Source organism: Orcinus orca, chromosome 18, assembly GCF_937001465.1.
Source record: "Orcinus orca chromosome 18, mOrcOrc1.1, whole genome shotgun sequence".
Classification (NCBI taxonomy): Eukaryota; Metazoa; Chordata; class Mammalia; order Artiodactyla; family Delphinidae; genus Orcinus; species Orcinus orca.
This window is the reverse complement of record NC_064576.1, coordinates 46,373,231-46,395,585: the sequence shown is the minus strand read 5'-3', so window position 1 is coordinate 46,395,585 and position 22,355 is coordinate 46,373,231. Positions and strand designations below refer to the sequence as shown.

Below are 22,355 nucleotides of genomic sequence, written 5' to 3'. Positions count from 1 at the left end.
TCCATAGTAGCTGTATCAATTTACATTCCCACCAACAGTGCAGGAGGGTTCCCTTTTCTCCGCACCCTCTCCAGCATTTATTGTTTGTAGGGCACAAAAACAGAAATATAGATCAATGGTACAGGATAGAAAGCCCAGAGACAAACCCATGCCCCTATGGTCAACTAATCTATGACAAAGGAGGCAAGAATATAAAATGGAGAAAAGACAGCCTCTTCAATAAATGGTGCTGGGAAAACTGGACAACTACACGTAAAAGAATGAAATTAGAACACTCCTTAACACCATACCAAAAAATAAACTCAAAATGGATTAAATACCTAAACGTAAGACCAGACACTATAAAACTCTTAGAGGAAAACATAAGAAAAACACTCTGACATAAATCACAGCAAGATCTTTTATGACACACCTCCTAGAGTAATGAAAATAAAAACAAAAATAGGCAAATGGGACCTAATGAAACTTAAAAGCTTTTGCACAGCAAAGGAACCATAAATAAGACAAAAAGACAACCCACAGAATGGGAGAAAATATTTGCAAATGAAGCAACAGACAAAGGATTAATTTCCAAAATATACAAACAGCTCATGCAGATCAATAGGTATATTTCTGACAGAGCCAGAAGACATGTATAAGAATGTTCTTAGCAGCACTATTTGTCATAGCCCAAATCTAGATACAATATAAATATCCACGAACAAAAGAAAAAAAAATTCACATATTCAGAGTGGAATGCTAAATAACCATTAGAACAAACAAATTACAACCTCACACAACAGCATGGATACAAAGTGTAAGATTGTATTTATAAAAAGGACAAAGTAAGTCTAGTTACTGCTGTCACAGTCAGGATATGTGTAGGATGCGAGATTATGAAAGGGAGGATCTGGAAGGGGCTCTGTGTTTCTAATAACGTTGTTTCTTGATCTGGGTATTGGTTACATAGGTAAGCTTACTTTACGAGCATTCATCAAGCCAGGTACTCAGGAAGTGTGTACTTTTCTATATGTTATTCTTCTATATACAGTATACATTTAAAATGCAGTAAGAAGTATAAGAAATGTTTAAACAAAACAAAATAATACTTCCCAGTGCAGTGAAATGCATAGTGCCAAGTACTTTACTGAAACAAAGAGAGGGCTTTGCTGAGGCAATAATTTGTACATTTATAAGTCTTTTATCCCTGATTTTGAAATACTAATAAGAACAGATACTACACCTGATCTCAGTCAAAAGGCTGAGAAGCGATAACGGAATCACTTTACTGTACACCTGAAACTAACACAACATTGTAAATTAACTATACTCCCATATAAAATAAAAATTAAATTTAAATTTTTTTCAAATAATAAAGAATAATTTTACTTAAAAAAAAGAAAGTAGAAATAGTATTTGGTATTTCTTGAAAGAGGACAGTGAAGGGTTAAAGAAGATCTTAGTGTAAAACTATAAAGACATTCTAGGTAGGACTACAGATCTGTTTAGAAGAGGAACACGTGACTAACCCTATAGGTCTACAACATGGAAACAAATAAATCACACTTTTCAAAACAGATAGGCCTGGACCCAGGGGCAGAGAAACTACCACAAAGAGAGCATACCAGCAAGACATGAAAACTCATCACAAACTAATAATTAAAAACATTACTCTCAAAACCTTCCCTTTTCCTGGCTTTAAAACAAACAAATATGTAGAAGACACAGAGTTAATTTCTAGGAAACATTACAAGTTACTATGACATAGTACCTAGAGTTACTGACTCTGCCTACTTAGTTCCATTACTGAATATATTTATCTCTCACCCTGAGCAGATCATGTCTTTTTATATTTAGGTGAGGAAAGGGAATGGGGATCAGTGAATGAAGAGAAAGGAGGTTAATAGAATGGAGAGTAATAGGCCTTGTCCAGTTTCCAGCAAATGAGTAGCAAACAGACAGAGCAGTGTTCAGGAAGTGATGAAAACCTTGAGACTTATTAGAGAGGATACTGCTGCCAATGGCTGCAAGTGTAGCAGGGATCCCAGGGGCTCTCTTGGGCAGTGCTTCTCTCTGCCTGGGAGACTGTACTAGTTACCTCTTCACGCCCTATGCCCTTCATTTATTTCTGTCTGCATGTTCAAAAATAGAGCCTCATCATCATTATTTGAGAAGTTGCCTCATGACAGGTCACAATGAATTTTAAAAGATACTTTTCTCTTTTTTTCTCCTCCTTTGGGACATGGGGAAGACTAAGACAAAGGGATGAAATTATACTTTTCACCCAATGATAAAATATACTTTGGATTAAATAAAACCCTGCTCATGGTTTAACAAACATCAGCTTAAGAATCCCTTAGCCTAACTATATTAACAAGAATAAGAAATAAAAGGACTAATAATAAAAGTTTCTTGGTTGTGTCTTATACTTGTAACCTTAAAATTCTATGGATTTGGAGTTATTAGCTTGTCAGAATCAAAGTACAAGGTGTTATTAACATTTTTAATGCTTAATCTAAACAGTGTTTTTTTGGTTCATCTTTCAATATGGGTATGAGAATTTTGTTTTCATTTGCATATTAGCACTTTTCTGCTGCATACATGCTTTAATGGGAAAAGTATGAACATATAATTTAATGGCCTAATCATATTTCAAAATAAAAAGAATTGCCAGAATCTTTTAACCTTGAGGCTACGATAATGCACTGGGTGAGGGTAAATGAAGTCGATATATGAGGTAAACGGTGATGCGCTAACACTTTCTTTAGCATACTTCAATGTTCCTTTATTTCATTATTCCTCTAGAAATCGGGATTAGGCAGCTCCTCTAATTAACCCAAAGATGTTTGACTAATAGAAGGAGATTGCGAGCATAATTAGTTAAATGATAATGTACATAGCATTTAATGATCATTGTCATTTATTCTAATATCAGAGCTAATAAATGGTGAAACTGTTTAAGCCAAATGCTATCATATCACAATAACGTACATCATGGTTAACACTAATAATTTCTAATTTATTTGGGAATCAGTGGGACATGCGGCTTTCTTAATGCATGTCAATGCTTTCTTAAATAAATTTATAGACCCTCATAAAGTAGAAAAATATTTACCTCCTTACCTAGACTACATAACAAGTAGTCATACCACCACTCCCCTCCAAAGCACAAATAGTTCTTCTAGCTACATTAGCTACATCCTTGGCTTTCATGAGGCCAGTGTAATGTATTAAGACACTAATTTACAAACACTCATTCAATAACTGTAACTAATATGAATTCCAAATGCAAATCTCATCCCATTCTCTTGTTTCCTAAGGATTCAGTGAATACAGATTAGCCATCAAGTTCTTATGCAGCACCGGAAGGCTACTTTTGCTCTAAAAGGAAAAAAAAAAAAAAAAGAAAAAAAATAGAGTGGTGCTTGATTTTCTCTATTATGCATTTCCATCATTTTCTCTCACATTAAGAATTACAAAGGACAAATATATTCAGATATGTGCTGCAAAATCACTGGCCAATGCTATCTACAGGACACAAAAAAAGTGGGAAGACTGTCTGATTTATATGGAGAAGCACAGTCATTATCCTGAGCTAGAGGTACCACCGTAACTCACTCTCATCACCCATATCATCACTCTTTAAGAATGCATAGTGAAGAGCACTTTATTCTCTGGATCACATAAAAATGAAAAGCTGAAAGCTAGAACAGAGAGAAGTCTCCTTTATACACAGTTATTAGAAGAGAGAAAGTGAAAAAGAAAAATGAAAAATAAAAGTAAAATCTGTGTATTTTAGTAAAGAAGGAGATAGACAACTTACGAGAGATTTTAGCTTCTGGTTATTCTCAATAGGGATAAACTGAGTCATTAGGTGTTTCGCCATCCTGACTGCCCACCTGCTGCCCATTTAGATGTTTCATACTTCTAACTTTAACTTTCTTTAAAGTTAATGGTTACTTTATGAAGAAATCCAAAAGGCTTCCAATGAAACACAGCAGTCCACTGTCCCTGACTCTCTTCCTTATTGATGCTTCTCCTGCTATCTCTTGATTCATCAATTATAGACATTACTTATTGATTTTCTATTGTGATAGATTGAAGCTTAATATCCTCACAGCTTGGGTCTCTCCATAGGGCTGCTCACAACATAGCTTCTCCCAGAACCAAGAAACGGGGAGACACAGCACCCAAGACGAAAGTCACAGTATCTTTTGTAACCTAATCTCAGACGTGACATACTATCATTTCTACCCCATTCCGCTGGTTATACAGACTAATGCTGAAAAATGTTTGGGGGATGGGTTACATGAGAAAGAACAACAGGAGGCAGCGATCACCGAGGGCCATCTTGGAATCTGCCTACCACAGTGCTTTTACTATTATGACTGTAAAATAGCATACAAGGCCATGCCAAATTCCAGTAGTGTACCATGATTATACAGTTGACCCCTGTACAGCACGGGGATAGGGGCCCTGACCCTCCACACATTTGAAACTCTGCATAGGATTTATAGTCAGTCTTCCATACACGAGGTTCCTCCCAACTGTGGTTCCACATTCATGGACTCAACCAACAGCAGATCGTGTAGTATTATAATGTTTGCTACTGAAAAAAAAATGTGCATATAAGTGAACCCATATAGTTCAAACTCATGTTGTTCAAGGGTCAACTGTATATCACTTTTTTCTAGAATTAACAATTGCTTCTTATTTTCCTAGTGCCTATCACTCTTTCCATACTTGTCCCCAAAGCTTTATAATACAATTATACGATTGTACACAGTCATATACAGTTATACAAATATAATAAAAATTGTACAGTCAGATATATCAGATTATCTGTAAATTCTACATTTTCCCCCTTATCTTCCCTAGAACTCTGTATGTTTATGCTTTTCAAAATACTGTACTGTTTTTTCTGCTACTATATTTTTCATATCCAAAAGATTTTTGTTTCTAATCCTTTTATACATATATATATATCTTATATATATGACATATATCATCCTATTCTTTTCATTATTGAAATATTTGACATCTTTGCAATTATTATGGTGTAATTCTCTGTTTACTAAGAGTTCCTCTGGTTTGTTTCCCTTCTTTTTTCATGTTGAATGTTTTCCTCAAATGTCAGCTGATGAGTCCTTGGGCCAAATTAATATTTCAGAGAAAATAATTTGTGTGAGTAGGCTTGTTAACTAGTGGGCTTCTCTGTGGAATACTCTTGCAGTAAGTTAGCATTTTTTGAGGGAAGGGGGCCCATAATGCCAGTATCTGAAGGCCTTTTCTCTAGACTGTTCACTGTCTCCAGAAAAATCTTCTGTCATCTGCTTGGAGTATAAGCTTGGCTTCCACTGAGTGGTGGCTGGGGCCAGAAGAGGACTGTGCCATTCACGTCTCCTCTTTTCTCCTGGAGATCCACCTCTGTGTTCAGGTAACCCCTGTTTCCGGTGCAGCACCTCACCTCTGGCTTGCACCCCATTTATGGTTTCCAGCACAATTTTTCCAAACAACATCTGTACCTCCCACCTCCTGGAGGGGAGGAGGAAAGGAAGGGAGGGAAGTGCAGCCAGAGGGTCACAAGTCTGGACTTGGGAGCCATGCTGCCTGGATGGAGGTTGACCTGCTCCTTTGCCATCACCCCCACTTTCAGCTGGATGTCTCATTCCTCTTGTCAGTGGTTCCTGGCACTCGTGACTCCTGAGCCCTTATGTGATGCTGTGAGGAGCACATCAGTCTGTTTCTCATTGGGATCCCCCACTGTTGGGGACTGAACACTGTCACCCAAAATTTATGTTGAAGTCCTAACACCTGGTACCTGTGAATGTGACCTTATTTGGAAATAGGGCTTTTGCAGATGTAATCAAGCTAAGGTGGGGTCACACTAGATTAGGGTGAGCCCTAACCAAATGATTCATGGCCGTATAAGAAGGGCATGTGAAGACACAGAGACACACAGGGAGGCCATGAGAAGACGGAGTCTGAGATGAGAGTGACGCAGCCACAAGCCCAGGAACACCGAGGATGCCGGCCACCTCCAGAAATGAGAGAGGGGGAACGGGTCCTCCCTCGGAGCCTCCAGGAAGAACCAACACTGCCAACACCTTGATTTCGGACTTCTAGCCTCTGGAATTGTGAGAGAACAATTTTCTGTTGTTTTAAGGCCCCCAGTTTGCGGTAATTTGTTTGGTAGCCTTGGAAATGAATACACTTGGATTCCAATTTCCTCTCTCCCGCAACATCTGCTTCCCTGTCTTTATATGCAGTTGTTCCAGGTTAAACATGTCTTGACTTCATAGAAGTTGACACTGGTTTTCATTACTCCTTTTCCTTGTGGCTTTGTGGTGTCTCCCATGGGGAAAAGGAGGTAAAAATACCTTTATTATTTTATTTTAAAACCAAAAGTCTCTATAGACTCTTAATTTTTTGTCTTTTTCTTTTCTAAACTAATTCATACCAATTAATGCACTTTAAGTGCAGTATAGGACCTATTCATAGTAACAGAATTAATTTCAATCTCTCCAATTAGCACACCCATTCTGCATACTACTGTCACTTTGCTCAAGAATTTATAATCTTTCTATTGACACATGCATCATGGAAGGTACGCAGAGAAGGGGAAGAATGAGGAGGAACTAACATCTATTGAATTTATTAGCTATCTACTCAACTGTAGGTACTTTAGTATAGTCCCTATTTAATCTTCCAAATAGTCTATGAAGCACATAGTGTAATTTCTCTTACAGCTGAGGAAAAGGAAATCCAAAGGTTAAATAAGCTGCTAGGGTCACCCTTTTATTAAGTCAAGAAGTCAAACCAAGGCCTGTCTGCCTCTAAAGCTCGAGCCTGACTCCATGCTGTTTTCAAGTCATACTGTTTGACCAGATCACCCAAGGCTTCTATAAGCAGGGTTCAAGAATCTGGCTAGTTTTATGCTTTCACAAATAGTCAGTGAGTAAGAACAGCTATTGCTGTTTTTTAAGTAACTACAATACCTGACAGGCACTTGGCAAAACCTTTATTTCTGATACTGATGACAATCTTGAAAAGTGGTTTCTGTATCTGTGGCTACTCCAGACTGAACTTTAATGAGGGGCAAATAAAATAAAATATAAAAGTAAATCTAGTAGTGCCTTAGAAATATTGAGTTTAACACCAAGCGTTGTTTTTGTAGGAAAAGATCTCAGACACATGATGTAGTTGGCACATGCCTGGAGGAAAACCAGCTGCATTAGGGTCCCCACCATACCTGCTAGAGTGCCTTCCTCATATGTAGCACGACACCCAAACAATGCTTAAACACACTGTTTCAGCATTGTGTTTAGATGGCATAGATGTTCCAACAGAGTGTCCATTATTTTCCTAATTAAGTACTACGCTATTTTAAAACATGAAATACCTTATCCTCTAAAAAAGGGATGACTCTGCTTGGCTGGTGCTCTAAAGCAGCAGTCCCCAACCTTTTTGGCACCAGGGACCAGTTTCATGGAAGACAATTTTTCCAGGGACGGTGGGTGGGGGTGTGGTTCAGGCGGCAATGAGAGCATGGGGAGCGGCAGATGAAGCTTCGCTCGCTTGCCCGCTGCTCACCTCCTGCTGTGCCGGTTCCTAACAGTCCGCGGGCCGGTACCGGTCCGTGGCCTGAGGGTTGGGGACTCCTGCTCTAAAGCACACTCAGTTGGCCTACTGCCAAACTGACTCCTATGGTTACATCTGGAGATTAACCTTTAGAACTTTTAGGCAGTTGGAGAACAAAATGCCCTTTGTCACAGGGCCTGTGAAGCACCTGGGCTACTTTTCTTTCCCTCAGACTTTACGGACAGCTATTATTACACAAGTAATAGCCTCTTTTTTCAGCTGGGCCATTGATGCAAAAATTATCTTGCACCTCCCTGAGCAGTAACCTCTCACAATCCATCTAGGAGACATGCCATCCTCCACTGCCCTTGCCTTCCCTCCTCACCCAGAGACTGTCACTTTCAGGAGGAGACCTTATATCCTAGTTCTCAGAGAAAAAAGACTTCATCACGTGAGACCTCCAAACTCCCTTACTCAATATTTGTATCCACTTCTCTCCATATATCCTTTCTTTCCACCATCCAGGTGCTCTCCCATCCCATCCCCCAGCAACCTCACCCTCAATACTGCCCCACCAAACACTCATCCCTCCCTTCTGGAGCTCCTTCCCTTCAGAATACAGACAGTAAAGCCAGAGCCACACGAAAGGCAAAGAAACACAACCCCTTCATTGAACTACAACCTGTTCTAGTTCCAGCTATTTCCCTTCTGTTTCATTCTTTCATACCCAGGCTTTTAGAAAGGACAGCCTCCACTACTCTAACCAACACTGTCTGGCTTCAGTCTCTACTATTCTACCACAACTGCTCTTCCAGAGGTGAACTGTGACACCTGTGTCCTTCAATCCAATCTGTGCCTGGGCACTCCTCCATCCTTTCCTTACCTGGCCTTTCTGAAGCCTATGGCTTTGCTGACTGCTCTTTCTCTTGGCCTCTGGGAGACTACTCTTTCCCAGCTGCATAACCCAGTGAGCCCTGCACACACACCTTCCTGCCTGGGAGATCCAGCAAGACTAATGACAGTCCTGGGTACAGGTGATGTCTTCCCCTCCCTGCCTCCTGAGTGAACCTCCACAGTAGCACAAGTTCACTGGACCTTAACTGTTTATCCTAAACAATTTATTTGTCACTAAAATTGTAGATCCACCAACCATTTGATGTGTTTTCCACATTTGTGATTATGTCAATGAAAGTTTAGTTTTCAAATGACAAAAAAATAACAGTAAAAGTCATTTGAGAACTAGACTCTTATTGACATAGTCACAAATGGGGAAAACACGTCATGTATATATGCATAAAAATGTAACATGTAAAAATAGAGAAAATTTGTAAAAAAACAGTAATAAAACAATAAAATAATTATTTTTTATTCTTTGGAGAATTTGATAAAATCAACAGATCCTCTGAGCAGGAAAAAAAATATGCCCAAGCACAAAATCTAAAATGAAAGTACAGAGTTAAAGGAGCTTCTAGAGTCTATCCATTGACTCCTTATAAATCCAGACTCTGAACCTATGCTATAAGAAAAGGATTTAGAATGGGCCCCAAAATTTAAAGATAACAATTATAGTCCACTGTGTAACACAAACAGAACAAGAGACATATTAATCATAACAACTATTTCAGAGAAGTCAAGGACATAACTTTTCTTACACAATAGTTCTTTATCTCCTTTCACTCAATTTAGTCTCAGCCTTCAACTTACATCTGTGAGTACTCATTAAATGAGAGGCGTTTGCTATTTCTTGCATAAATGTCCTTTTAAAACAACTTGAGGTCCTCACTACTTGAGAACTTTCTAACCTGTTCATGCTTAAGAGTCTGTTTGATAATGACTAGCCAAAAGGTTGTCCTGCCCTGACTATAAATTAGAAAGGCCTTTCCGTCTACCCACAGGGCATCCTTACCCAGGCAGGAGCCCTGCTGAGTTTGTTCTTCCTTTTGCTTGACTACATAGTAAATAGCAGAGACTGATGTTTGAATAAAATGTGAAATCACCCAAATTGTTTTATATTCTTGGGCTAGAAAAGTCTCCTTAAAAAATGTTTAAGTCTTTTGACACTTACAGGTAGTACTTAATTCTGCTTGAAAGCCCAAGTGTAAGGGTGTCAAAAACAATTAGTATTTTAATAGTTCCCTTCCTTAGGCAGGCACAAATTCATCAGAAAGAGAACAAAAAAGATTCTTAAGAAATTAAGCCAATGACATTTAGCAAAATCATATAATTTGACTATATTATTCTTTATGCTCTTTCTACTTTAAAATAGGATACAGTTTAAAAAAAATGGAAATGGTAGTTGTCACCATTTACTACTTTGATAGATAAGGTTTTCTAGACAAAGACTGGTTTGGTGTCGTCCTCACTGTTTTCAGAAAAGCCTTATGGTAGTTAGTGCTCAATAGACACCACTGAAAACCTTACAAATTTCATAATTCTGCCTCAAGACAAATTCTTGCTGTTTCGGAAAAAGGTAGGTCAAGAAATAAGGGGACCCAAGGCTGAGTGAAGCAGGGAGGGGGGATGGTTGTGTGTGAAGTTTTAATATATCAACAACAAAGCCTGTCTTGTGCGCCCCCCTTAGTGTTATTTTGTGGGAAATAATGCCAATTCAAAGATATCTACCTAGCTTCACATTTAATTCTGACTTCCAGTCTTGGAGTGGCAGAGCAGCTGTGCCTGGAGGCAATACAATCTTATTTCTATAAAAATCTCTCAAAGCTCCATACATAAGTGGAAGAGTCAAAATAGATAATCAAATCCAAATTAAGGCTATTAAGAATTGATTTGGTGTAAAGATAATATAGCAAGATTTTGTTTAGGTTATGGATGCTCACTGAAAATGTGTAATCCTTGTTTGCCTAAAATTTTGATTATGTTTTATCTTATTTTGTCACAGTTAAATAGTTTTATCATTAGGGATTTTAATTGCATATAGTTTATAGAATTCTTTCTGATTACTCTATATCCAGTTAATTAAAAAAAAAAATCCCACTGTACCACTTAATGAAAAGAGAACCATCTAATGAGATGCAATCAAACTGCAGGCAGATGCACCATAAGGTGTGGCCGAACAATTCATATTTGTGAAAGCTTTGTCACAAACATTTTACAGAGTCTACAAGGGAAAAGAAGTCCCTGAAGAGAGTAGAAATCACTGTACCCTGAAAAACACTAGTCACTCAGTGGTAATACCACTCAGTTTTATAAAGAAAAAAAGAAAGAAACAACCAAAGAAAAAGAAATGGGAGTCATACCAAGTCATTTCAAGGACTTGGAGTCATACCAAGTCCTTGAAAGTCTTCTTATAAGAGAAGCTCTTGCTTATAAGAGCATACAGTTTTACAGGGTTCAGACTAAGGTTCAGAAAAGACCTCCTGGGAAAGTGTGTGCATGCTGCTTCTGCTTCTTCGCTCACGCTTGCCCTCAGGGTTTTGCCTCATTTCTACTTATCCTTCAAAACTTAGCTTTGATTTCAGGTCCTTCTAGAAGCCAAGTTTGAATTGTCCTCATAAAGTCTGGATTGGTCTTTCAGACTTCTTGGTGTTCCAAAAGCTCTGTGCATTACCGCTATCTTGGCATTAATCAGATATATGAGAATTGTTGCTCATCTGTCTCCCAACTGGATAGTGGATTCTTAGAGGGAATCACTACATATTAAGTGCCCAGCAAGTGCTTAATACATTTTGCTAAATAAATGAATGAGTGAAGGTTTAGCAAGGAAAAATACCCAATACTTAATTTCTTCCTAGGTCTTAACAGACAAAGCAAAAGATAAAACAGGGAAAGGTTTTAATCAAAGTATTTTGGGTAGAAATTTGGAGCACAACACAAGGGCTGAATTATTCAGTGTGTACAATTTCTGGAGTTAGAATATTGTACTTTTGAGGTCATCTTTTGTCAAAATATATTCCGTGATATTTTAGCCCCAAGGTCTCACAGGATACTTTATCAGGATTTTCTCATTCTGCAATAAAAGATGATCTCTGTCTCTCTCTCTACACACACACGCACACACACACATATATAGTCTAAGTCTATATTTATAATCTATATATAATCTAAAATTTCCATGATCTTTCTAACAGAGTATAAACTTATTAGATTAATTTAGATCTTTTAATAGAGAGTTTATTAAAAGAAATAAATAGTGGTCCTCATTCAAGAAGGTGGTTTATCCTTGTAATCCAAGCCTCAGATAAAGAAAAGAATGCTATCTAGTGGTTCAATCTGAGAACAAGGGAGAAGATAGACCAGAGGCTAGAAAACCTCTGAGAGGGTGTGAGGGTGTATCTCAATAGCTCGAACTTACGTCACAAGAGAAAAAAATGTACACACGTGGTTCACCCAGATGATGGGAAGAGGAAAAGATAGGGATTCAAGCAGTTGTAGTCAGAGCACGACGTGGGAGAGAGATTAAGAGCTTGGACTCAAAAGTCAGATGGACCTGGGTTTGAAATTTGGTCATAGGACTGGACACAAACTATCAGACCTGTTCAATCCTTGGTTATTTTTGACTATAAAACAGAGATAAAAACATTGACTATCTAATAGGATTATTGAGAAGATTAAATGGGATATGTATAAAGCATTTCAACATATTGTTTGGCTTTTAACTTAAATAACTCAAGCAAAGTAACAGTAAATATTAACTTATTATTATTACTATTAATATTATTATTTTATTTAGGATGCAAATTTAAAATAATTGTAGAAAATCTCATATATCTTTTAAAACTAATGAGATAATATCAACTACTATATATTTTTAGAAAATATAAATATCAGGTGTTAGTTTTGTTTAAGTACATGAAAGCAAATTAAAAAATAAACGGGGTTTCCATTTTACATTTCAGTTGCATAGTTCAGTTGTAGGGTTAGTACTTTCAGTGAAAACACACTAATTTTTAGAAAAAGATTTCAAAATGAACTCTGAAATGTCACCTTTTTCTAAAAAATATGCATGATGCTTGTTGCAATGTCCTTAACCAAATTCTGCATTTTTCAATGTCTAGTCGGATAAATCTATCTTTATACATACAATCCTTAAAGATTAGTCTGGTGGTTTGAATTTTTTTCACTTGGTTAGAAGTATAAAGGGAAAACAAAAGAAATATCAATGAAAATAAGTTTTTAAAATATTTTAATCCACTACATTTTTATTAGAACAGAGAATTTGATCTTTATGGTATATCTCCTTTGGTTTGCTGTATAATCTACTTGCTTAATTATCACAAAAGCCTTAGAACTTACAATAGTACATTGGCCTTGGTAGAGATAGAAATGTATGCTCACCTGCTTTTTTCATCTGGACCAAAAGTATCACAATTTACAATTATAGATGAACCTTTGTAGCCTGGACACTTTACTAACATTACAGTCACAGAAGGACTGTGTTTCTCAAGGCCAGTACACAAACTTATCTTAAATAATTTCCCCCTACAAAATGGCCAAAATATTTATTTTAAATTAAACACAGCATGGGTATATGTATGCCATTATAATCATATCATATCATGGCTGTAGGTCTTTTCTTTAATGACTTACAATGGGGGCTGAGTTGTTTATTTCATATATTGTATTGATAATAATAATTTAAAAATCTAAGTACCTATATTCAATCAAACAAGAAACATGATGGAAATCAAAACTATATTATGGTTGTGTCACTAAAAAGCCCTGTACTCTAAGAAAGTTTTCCGCCTCTCTGAGTTTCTCTGTCCTCTACAGTTTTTGCCATTATTTAGTATATCACAATGACTCTAAATAATAACCCAAAGCTAGGGATTAATTATCCACAATGAATTTTTCTGACTTATTACAATTTTTTCTTCCTATTGTTAGACTAGGAAAAGGCAAAACAATAAAAACATACTATTGAAAAAAGTCAAAAGATCTATTTAAAATTTTGGTGTAGATTTTTTTTACCTTTTCTCTCATTTATTAAGCATGTATTATGTATACTTTACCTTGAGCAGTCAGGATCTACACAGCTATTAAAAGATCATTACATCCATGTCTTTTTCTTATTTACCGCATACTCTTTTTTATGTTATCCTAGAAATTCTACTTAAGTTTCTCTACTCAGTCAGACATTAATACTTCTAGAACGTAATTCATCTGTACCCAAAACAACTCTCGAAAAAAATCTGTCAAGTATCTTTTCATTTCTAAATCTGGTAAACTTTGGTAACAATCTCACTGAATAAACGGCAATCACGATGGATGAATTTGACTTTGACTATGAAAGGTAAGCAGAACCCTGTAGTACATAACAGTGAGGGAAAGGGAATCAAAGTAAACAAAACCCAGTCAACACAAAATGGCATCTTGAAGACAGGAAGAGGGCTCCATGAGGTTGCGTGTTCAGGAGCCAGTTAGAGATGTCTGAAAGGAGTCAGTCTCAGATAAATATTGGAGACTAAGTAAACTCACCTTCCTTTTAGTGATTCTAGCACATCCCGCCACAATAATATCACAAGAAGCTCACCTGTATTAAAGATTTTGCCAAAATGCTGGTCACAGTGTTTCACACTGTACTGGCAAATACGGTACAGTAAAACAGGTAACAATTCAATATTTCAAATTGTATCTTAATGTAAAGCAAACCCACTACTTAAAATAGTTCTAAGAAAGCACAATACTTTTGAAAGGATACACTGGACAACACTGATCAGAAATGTGTGCGCTAACTTCAAATAATAATATTAAAAGTAAAACATGCACTTGAGACCTGAAAGAAGAATCCTCGACACTACCTCAAGGCAATAATGGAAGGATGGAAAATATGAGTGCACAATCGCATCGCAAATATGTACATCCACACATTTTTACTATTTTAGTCATACTGAAACTCGAGAACTTCACAGCAACCTACTAAAATCACAGATCAAGAGGATAAAAGTAGATAAGGAGAATGTGCAATTTATGAATACAGTTTATTACCATGGTTACAAACTTTCAGAACAGGCTGAGACGCTGGACTGAGACTTCGCCGAATATCTGTTAAAAAATATATATAAAAGAATCTTAATATAGAGGTCTGTTCATCTCAGGAAGTATAAGAGTATTCGACGTATTTCCAAGGTTAAGTATTTCTGGAAGCAAAGCAATGCTTCAATACCCTGAAATACTTGAAGCAATAATGTTATGACTTTTACTTCTCATTTAATTATGCTACTGTGAACTCCACTGGGATAAGGTACATATGGTTCTTTAGATGAGACCTGTCACACTAATCAGGCTTCTCCAGGTTCAGTGCATTGATTTGTTAATGCGCTACTGACACTGGCCAACTGGAACGCTTCTCTCTCTGACACTTGCAAGGGAAGGATTAAACAAACTTATAAAACTTCTGAAGAGTTTTTGCCCACAGCTCTGCATTCTTGACACATGACTTTAAAAGAATTACAAAAAGTGGGGGCGGGGGGGATGTTGGCGCGCGCGGGGTGCTGTGGGCGGGGTTGTTCTTTGTGATAGTCCCCTAGAAAGGAACAGGAAACAAGTGTAATGTTCACCTTTCGGCTTCGGTGTCCTTTTCCTTCGGTCGCGGAAGGCAGCCCCCGACTGCAAGGCCTCCAGCAGACTATCCATCACTCCTGTCTCATCACCCTCTGTGAAAAGAGATGCAGGGAATTCCATCAGCCCTCGGGGTTACCATAGCAATGTCAAAGCATGCGCAGAAACTGGTGATGGTATGGTAGGGGGAAAAAAGATCAGATGCCAGGACTAAGCCAGCAATTTCAAAATATGATATGACTTAACTCTCTCATAAATCAAATATCTTTTAATGAAATCTGTCTCATTAGTGTCCGTGTTACTGTCCACTAAAGACAACCGAGTTCGACTGATTCACTTCAGAGCACTGCTTTTATAGTCTGGTGGCAAAATAACTTTAAATGGAAGGTGGTTCTAGTCATATCTGTGTCTCAGGTTATCATAAACCACATTTCCCTTGTAGAAATGGGTTATTTTCAAGGCATCGGCTCCTTTTCTAAAATCGACCAGGTGTGGGAGAGTATTTCTGTTGTCGTTATTGAGATTCTGCTGTCTAAACTTATACAAAATTATATTTCCAGGCTAATTTCTGTGAACGTGCTCCCAACAATTGATTCTTCATATCAGGATAATTGTCCCCAGACTTTAGGTGACACAGAACAATCACTGCAAACTTTTACAGAATGTATGAAAAGTTTGTCTTCTACAATGAAAAATAAACCAAAAGAGGCTCTCAAAAATCTAAATGATTATATCACATTATGATTAGTTTAAATTGATATTCTGTATATAATTGATGAAGATGTGGTTATAGAGCCATTTCTCTCTATCTGGTTATCTTGTAATAATCTATAGCTATTTACAGTTGTCAATGATGTTATTTAAAGGAAGTGGTTAAAAAAAAAAAAGCTTCAAAGAAGCTATTGGATCAACCTAAATTCATGAAAATGCCAAAGATTTTTTTTGTCCCTTAGAGAGAAGTTATTTTCAGGCATTCTCTATGAAATTGTATGTCTGGTATACCATCATGTGTAAAGTACTAGAAAACTATTTTCCTCTGGACTTTTTATTTCTTTTTTTGAAACGCAATCCCTTTATAGGGAACAGATGACAAATGAATGCAGTAGAGTACAAATAACACATTCATTTACAGTTTATAAACAGATATGTGAATATAAACATGTGTCAGCCCTTTTCAATCTGGTTCTGTTTCATTTTTAGAGAAGTACTAAACCTCGTAGGTATAATCCAAAAACAGGTGGGTGAGAAACAGAGTATTTGGAGGTTGTTAACTTACACGTAAATTTAATTCTAAAGTGGCTTGATGGCTATTTTAATTAAAATACGTCAAATATTTCAGACACTTTAATTAGTAACTATCTTTGAAAATTTACACTCAAACTCAACTATATTTTTTCTAAAAAGAACTCCAGGTAAAGCTAAATATTTAAGGTTGTGAATATATTTCATTAGTAAAAGGAAACACTGAACATTCTTTAGTAAGTTTGCTGTTGTTAGTGGTACTGATGACGTGATTGTGAAAGTATTACATGTGTATTATAAGCCTGAGCAGATGGGTAAACATGCTGATGCTGTTGGCAACAGGGATGCTTGCTGTGGGATGCGAGATACAAATATGGAGTGGGAGAAGGAGAGGACGAACCATGAAGTGCTGGATTGGATCTAAAGGTATCATAGAAGATCAAGCTTTAAGAAAAATGCTTTTTCTAGCTTCGTGGCCCAAAAGAGCCTAGAAGTAATGACACTACAGTAGCAATGAGCACAGCTGGCCCTCAGATCTTGGTTTCTAAATATTATTACTCACTAATAGGAACCGGAATACTTAGAAAAATGGCTGATTCTAGGACTGAGATCAAGAAAGTATGAAATGAGTTGAGAAAATATTACTGTGCCAGAAAATAAGAAAGTGCTCAAAGACAGATAGGGATATATCAAAAGGGCAGAGGAGCCAGACTGAAGGATAGCCTTGGCCAAATTTAGGACAATTCGAGCACTGAATGGGTAATGATGGGAATGGATTATTACACACTGGAAAAAAGAATCATGCATCCATACTGATGCTGAAAATTTAAAAATTTATTAAATATCGGGGAAGAAAAAGCTCTGCTTTAAGTAAGAATGTGAACCAGTAGATGTCAAAGATATAAAGAGGACCGAGTTCCATTAATATAAGAGATAGATAAGGGAAACAGAAAATTCACCATATCACAACTCACACAGTAAGAATTAATTAGGCAGAAATCATCAATGGTTACAAAACCCATTGTATGTAAGGTTATGGAGGAACATGGTATGGAGAAATCTCAAAGATATCACCTTACCCAACTAATCAAATTTGACATCACCAGTAATGGGGCACACTGACAATAATTGTCTCCTGAAGTGATGCAGTGAGATGGACACAATATAAACTGTGTAAAAATATTTAACCTGGGAATTCCCTGGAGGTCCAATGGTTAGGACTATGCACTTCCATTGCTGGGGGCACAGGTTTGATCCCTGGCTGGGGAACTAAGATCCCACAAGCCGTGCGGCATGGCCACAATAAATAAATAAATAAACAAAAGCTTAAAACCATCTTTAACAGAAACAACAAACAACAAAAAAATTTAACCTGCATCTAAACGTAAGGAAACCATCTTACAAATCCAAAGTGAGCGACATTCTGTGAAACAACTGGTCTGGTTTCTTAAAAATCATCAATATCATGAAAGACCAAGCAAGAGAAAGAGAGGAGAAAAGCTTAGGGAAGCAGCATTCTAGCTTAGAGGAGATTAAATAGACATGGCAACTAAATGCAACACACAATCTTCCATTAGCTCTCGGATTGTAAAAAAGTCACAGATGACATTATTGGGATAATTAGACAAATTTTAAATTTGCTGGGTATTAAGTAATTATATTGTACCAATGTTGGTTACCTGAGTTTGATAATTATATTATGATCAGGGAGGATAATGTCACTGTTCTTAGGAGATAGATGCTGACATGTTCAGGCTCACTAAACAACTTACATCACAGTTCCACGTTCCCAATTTCACACCTTTGATCATGCTGTTTTGTTTACACAGAACATCCTTCCCACTTTCTTCACCAATCTAACTCCTTCTCCTTCAAGATAGATAACTGAGAATCCTTTCCTGAGCTGTGTGTGCTGAACTGGTTGCCCCTCTGTGTCCTAATGACTTGTGGTACATATAGCAATAAATCCTTTACAATATTGTTTACTTGATGGTTTCTACCACAGAGAGTTTGTCGAGGGCAGGGATTGTGGTTTCCATTTATCTTTAACACCTAGCAAAGAAAGTGTTCATTAACGTATGTTGACTATATTAACAAATGAAGCACTAGCGTGGTCAGCTGGAAGGAGTCACCACGTAGAAGAATAAGGGTCACGATGGGGAGGGAACCAGCGGGAGCACATTCCCACCACCACTGTAAACAGCACAGCTTTGTTCCCTCCTTTCCCTGGGCTCACACAACCATTCAGTTGCCAAACCTTGCTCATGTACATGCCAGTATCCCAAGAAGTGATCCATTGTTTCCTTTTCTGACTAAACTTAACGTTGGTGGTCCAGAACTGAATTATTTTTCACCTGAAATATCGCATGAGTTGCCTAAAATGATGTTGCTTCTCGTTTCTCCCTAATTCTAATTCATCCCATAGAGCACTAAAGCGGAATTATGATCCCCTGGTCACAAATTTTCAACATCACTCACTTCCCACAATATAAAGTCCCAACCCTTTCTCTTGGCCCTGACACTGACTCCAACTGCTTTCTAAATCTTATCTCTGGTTTCCAACATCACAATCTGTTCTTCAGCTAAAGGCAACTGCCTGTGATTCTCCACAAACATTTTCTCTCCCATCCATCAGTCTCTACCTGGAACTTCGATCCTTGGTCTTGTCCCCCAGAGCTAATGGCTTTGCTTGGCCTTCATTCCCCACTCCCGCAATGGAAAGAATAGTGTATCAGAGAAAGAAGATCTGCATTCTAGTCTGAGCTGTCAACTGGCTACATGTTCCTACATGTTCCTGACATGTGTAATAGAGATAATACCTATCTAGGGTTGATGAGAGGATCAAATGAGATCATACAAATGAAAGCAGTGGTAAATTGCTAAGAGATAAAAAAATGTAGGGAAATAAATTCATAAATGAACTCCATAGTGCACTATAGGAAGTTTATGTAATATCTGATTAGGTTTTCAGCATTGTTTTAGATCCATTATAAATTAAATAACTCTTTAATAGCATATGTGATTAATAACATCATTTCTAAGGGAAGCTCTGATCAGAAATACAGGTAGACTCTTAAAACAATCCAATGTGTAAGATGGAGACATAAAATGAAGATGTTTTTCCAAACGCTGAAAATGCATTTAGAATATTCATTTGACACATGTTTATTGAGGGCTATGATGCGCCAGAACATTACTAGGCATGAAGGATATCTAGATCCCAAGAATTAACAAGAAATGTTTTCAGCTCTCCAGAAGGAGAACAGTGTGCTAGGTATGGGAGGGTTCTATCGGAGATGTAAGTTTTCCTAGTGAATTATGACCTGGTGAACAAGCAGAAGTTGACCATGGCAGGGACTGGGGAGGGAACAGCATACCTGGCAGAAGAGATAGCAGGTTCAAAGGCAAAAGTTATAAATAAAAACAAAAGTGAGGTATAATAAAGTATTTAAAGGACTCATATTTACATTATTCTAATACAAACCAAAGAAATAAAAACTAGCCATTTTTATTGTAGACTAGAATTCAACTTCTTTAACTACAAGTCAATTGATATTCAAAATATTTATTATAGTCTCTCTCCTGCTGTTAAAACTCTTTTAAATAAATAGACTAACTGCAATAGTCAAAGCTGTGCTTTGTGTGAATAACATATCACCTTGTTTAATTTGTAAATCGTATTTTAAGAAGTCGTACAGCATCAAGGGAAATGGAGAAGGGAGAGGTAGGGATGAGATATTTTTAAAGGAGAATCAAGAGGATGTGAGGACAGGCAGAGGGGGATCTGCTAAGGAGATCACATGGGAGACAACTGGGCCACAGGAGAGAACAGTGGCTGAGAAACTAAAAGCAAATCTGCTGGGTTGACCATTTGGAAAAAGGATTGTTCCTTATTTCACAGACCTGTCAGAGAGTTTGGATAAAACAGTGACAGGTATATATACACAAATACCCAGCACATTTTTAAAAAAAATATTAGTATAAACCTAGAAATAATATTGTTGTCCAATAGGAAGTAATCATGGCATGTTAACTGGAGGGGTGAGGAATATTTACACCATTGCACTATTATAAACACTGGCTATTCGTCTGACCATCAGGTATGATAAAATTATAATGTGAAGACAGCAGAGGTAAAAGAGAAGGGGTATACGAGGAAAGTATAAGCGGGGAGAGGTATAAAGGAACTAAACCTTCTACCACTTAGGAACTCAATGACTAAAATGAAAAACTGACAAATAATAATCTAAGTACATTATCTAGAAATAAGGAAGAGGTAAATATCAGAAAAAAAAAAACCCCACTAAGAATTAAAAGTGGTTGCCTCTGGGAAAGGGGAGGAAGTTGAGACAGTGAAGGAGAGTGTATTTTATTTTGCTATAAGCCTACTGTATTTCATTTAGGAATGTGCAGAAATCACACTGATACACACAAAGAAACTAAAAAATTCCTGACAGGAAGAGGCAACCAAGAAGGAGGAAGAGGAGAGAAAGAGGTTGCTTCTTGACCTTAACGTGCTTTCCTATGACAAGGGGAGGAAGACAGGTAACAAATGGTCCAATACACAATGATGAGCATTGTGATGGAGATCTCCACCCAGGAAGGACACCTGGCATAGGGCAGAGGGAGAAGGGAAAGCCGTCACAGAAGGCCTCCTGAAGACCTAAGACTTAAAGGAGTCTTTACATTTGCCAGAGCTTCCTGAAGAGGGAAGGTCCTGCAGAGTTCACAGAACAGCTGTACAGGGGACATGAAACACTTGGGAGAACTCTCATGTCCATGGGAATGGAGGGCAGGTTACAGTAGGGGTTACTGAGAGGTGATGCTGAGGAGACAGGTAGTGGCCAAAGCACCAAGCGCTGAAGAACATGCCAGACTGTGGAGTTTGGAAGGGAGCCATTAACTTATTTTAAATGAAGAATTAACATGGTCAAATTTCTACTTTACAAAGATCACTCTGAGAAGAGACAAGACAAAGGGCAAGGAAAATAAGGAGAAGGCAGGTTTCCTGGTTTAAGTCCAGGCAAAATGCGATTGTGGGAATCAGGTAAAGAACAGAAGTGGTGAAAAAGGAAAAGAGAAAGGAGGAAAAACAGAAAAATCTTGGTCTGCGTGGATGTGAGTACTAAAAAATGAAGTCGAGGCTAATTTCCAAGTATCCGGTTCGGCCAGTTGGATATATGTTGGTATTATTCACCAAGTACTGAATTATTTTTGTTTCATGGTAGAATGGGGCTGAGACAAGAGAAGAATTCAGTTTGGATATGTTGAGATCTTCATGAGATATCCAACTGCAGGTGATTAAAGGTGTCTAGAAGGATGATGGTTTCACAGGTTTAAAACTTGGGGGAGAGGAATTAATTATACTAACAAGTTGAACTTAGAAGCATACTGGTCATACTGGAAGCTACAGAAAAGAACATAAACACAGTGAAATGATAATGAACACAAGTTTTGAATTTAGACAACCTGTATTTAAATTCTGGCTTTCCAATTAGAAATCAGTGTGGCTTTGGGCAAATTACTTAACCTTACTAACCTCCATTCTTTTTTCCTCAACTTTGATGTGTGATTAATAATAGCACCTACTTCACAATATTATTGGGAGGATTAAAGGAGATAAATCATGTGTAACACTCAGCAGAGTGCCTGGCACATCATAAGAACTTAATAACCGTTAATCTTTGCTGTGGTCATTACTGATGTTATGGCAGAGCATGAGTTCTGTTAGGAAGGGTGTGTGTGTAGACATAAGGAAAGAGCTGAGGGGAAGCCACATGGCAAGCTAATATGCAAAGGGGATTTTAGGAGGAACCAACTGTTCTCAACCTGTGACCATTTTCCATTGTGTTCACTTTGCACGTGCTTCCAGAGCTCCCCTTTTCACTCCCACAGTCTCTGGCACACTTTCTTTAAGTCTCATCACATTTGATATGACTTTAGTAGTAGTAAGACATATAATAACCACCTGGAATTTGGCAAGAGGATAGGGAAGGAAAGCTCAGTTTCTCCAAAGAATTGTTGAAAGTGTGCAGCTG

The 22,355-nt window shown here is 37.5% G+C and overlaps 1 protein-coding gene and 1 non-coding gene across 3 annotated transcripts in view; both read right to left on the bottom strand.

The window, feature by feature from the left end:
- The window catches only part of DIAPH3 (diaphanous related formin 3), a 546,165-nt gene that overhangs the window by 115,336 nt on the left and 408,474 nt on the right, over nucleotides 1–22,355 (bottom strand). For both annotated transcript variants that reach the window (XM_049700932.1, XM_049700933.1), the window contains 2 exons: nucleotides 15,075–15,170; nucleotides 14,503–14,559 (listed from right to left, as the gene is read on the bottom strand). In XM_049700932.1, the coding sequence (XP_049556889.1) occupies nucleotides 14,503–14,559; nucleotides 15,075–15,170 (153 nt within the window). The remainder of the gene's footprint in view (nucleotides 1–14,502; nucleotides 14,560–15,074; nucleotides 15,171–22,355) is intronic.
- On the bottom strand, nucleotides 1,071–1,252 carry LOC117196616 (U2 spliceosomal RNA). The gene has a single exon (XR_004476887.1). It is a non-coding gene; the product is annotated as a U2 spliceosomal RNA (small nuclear RNA).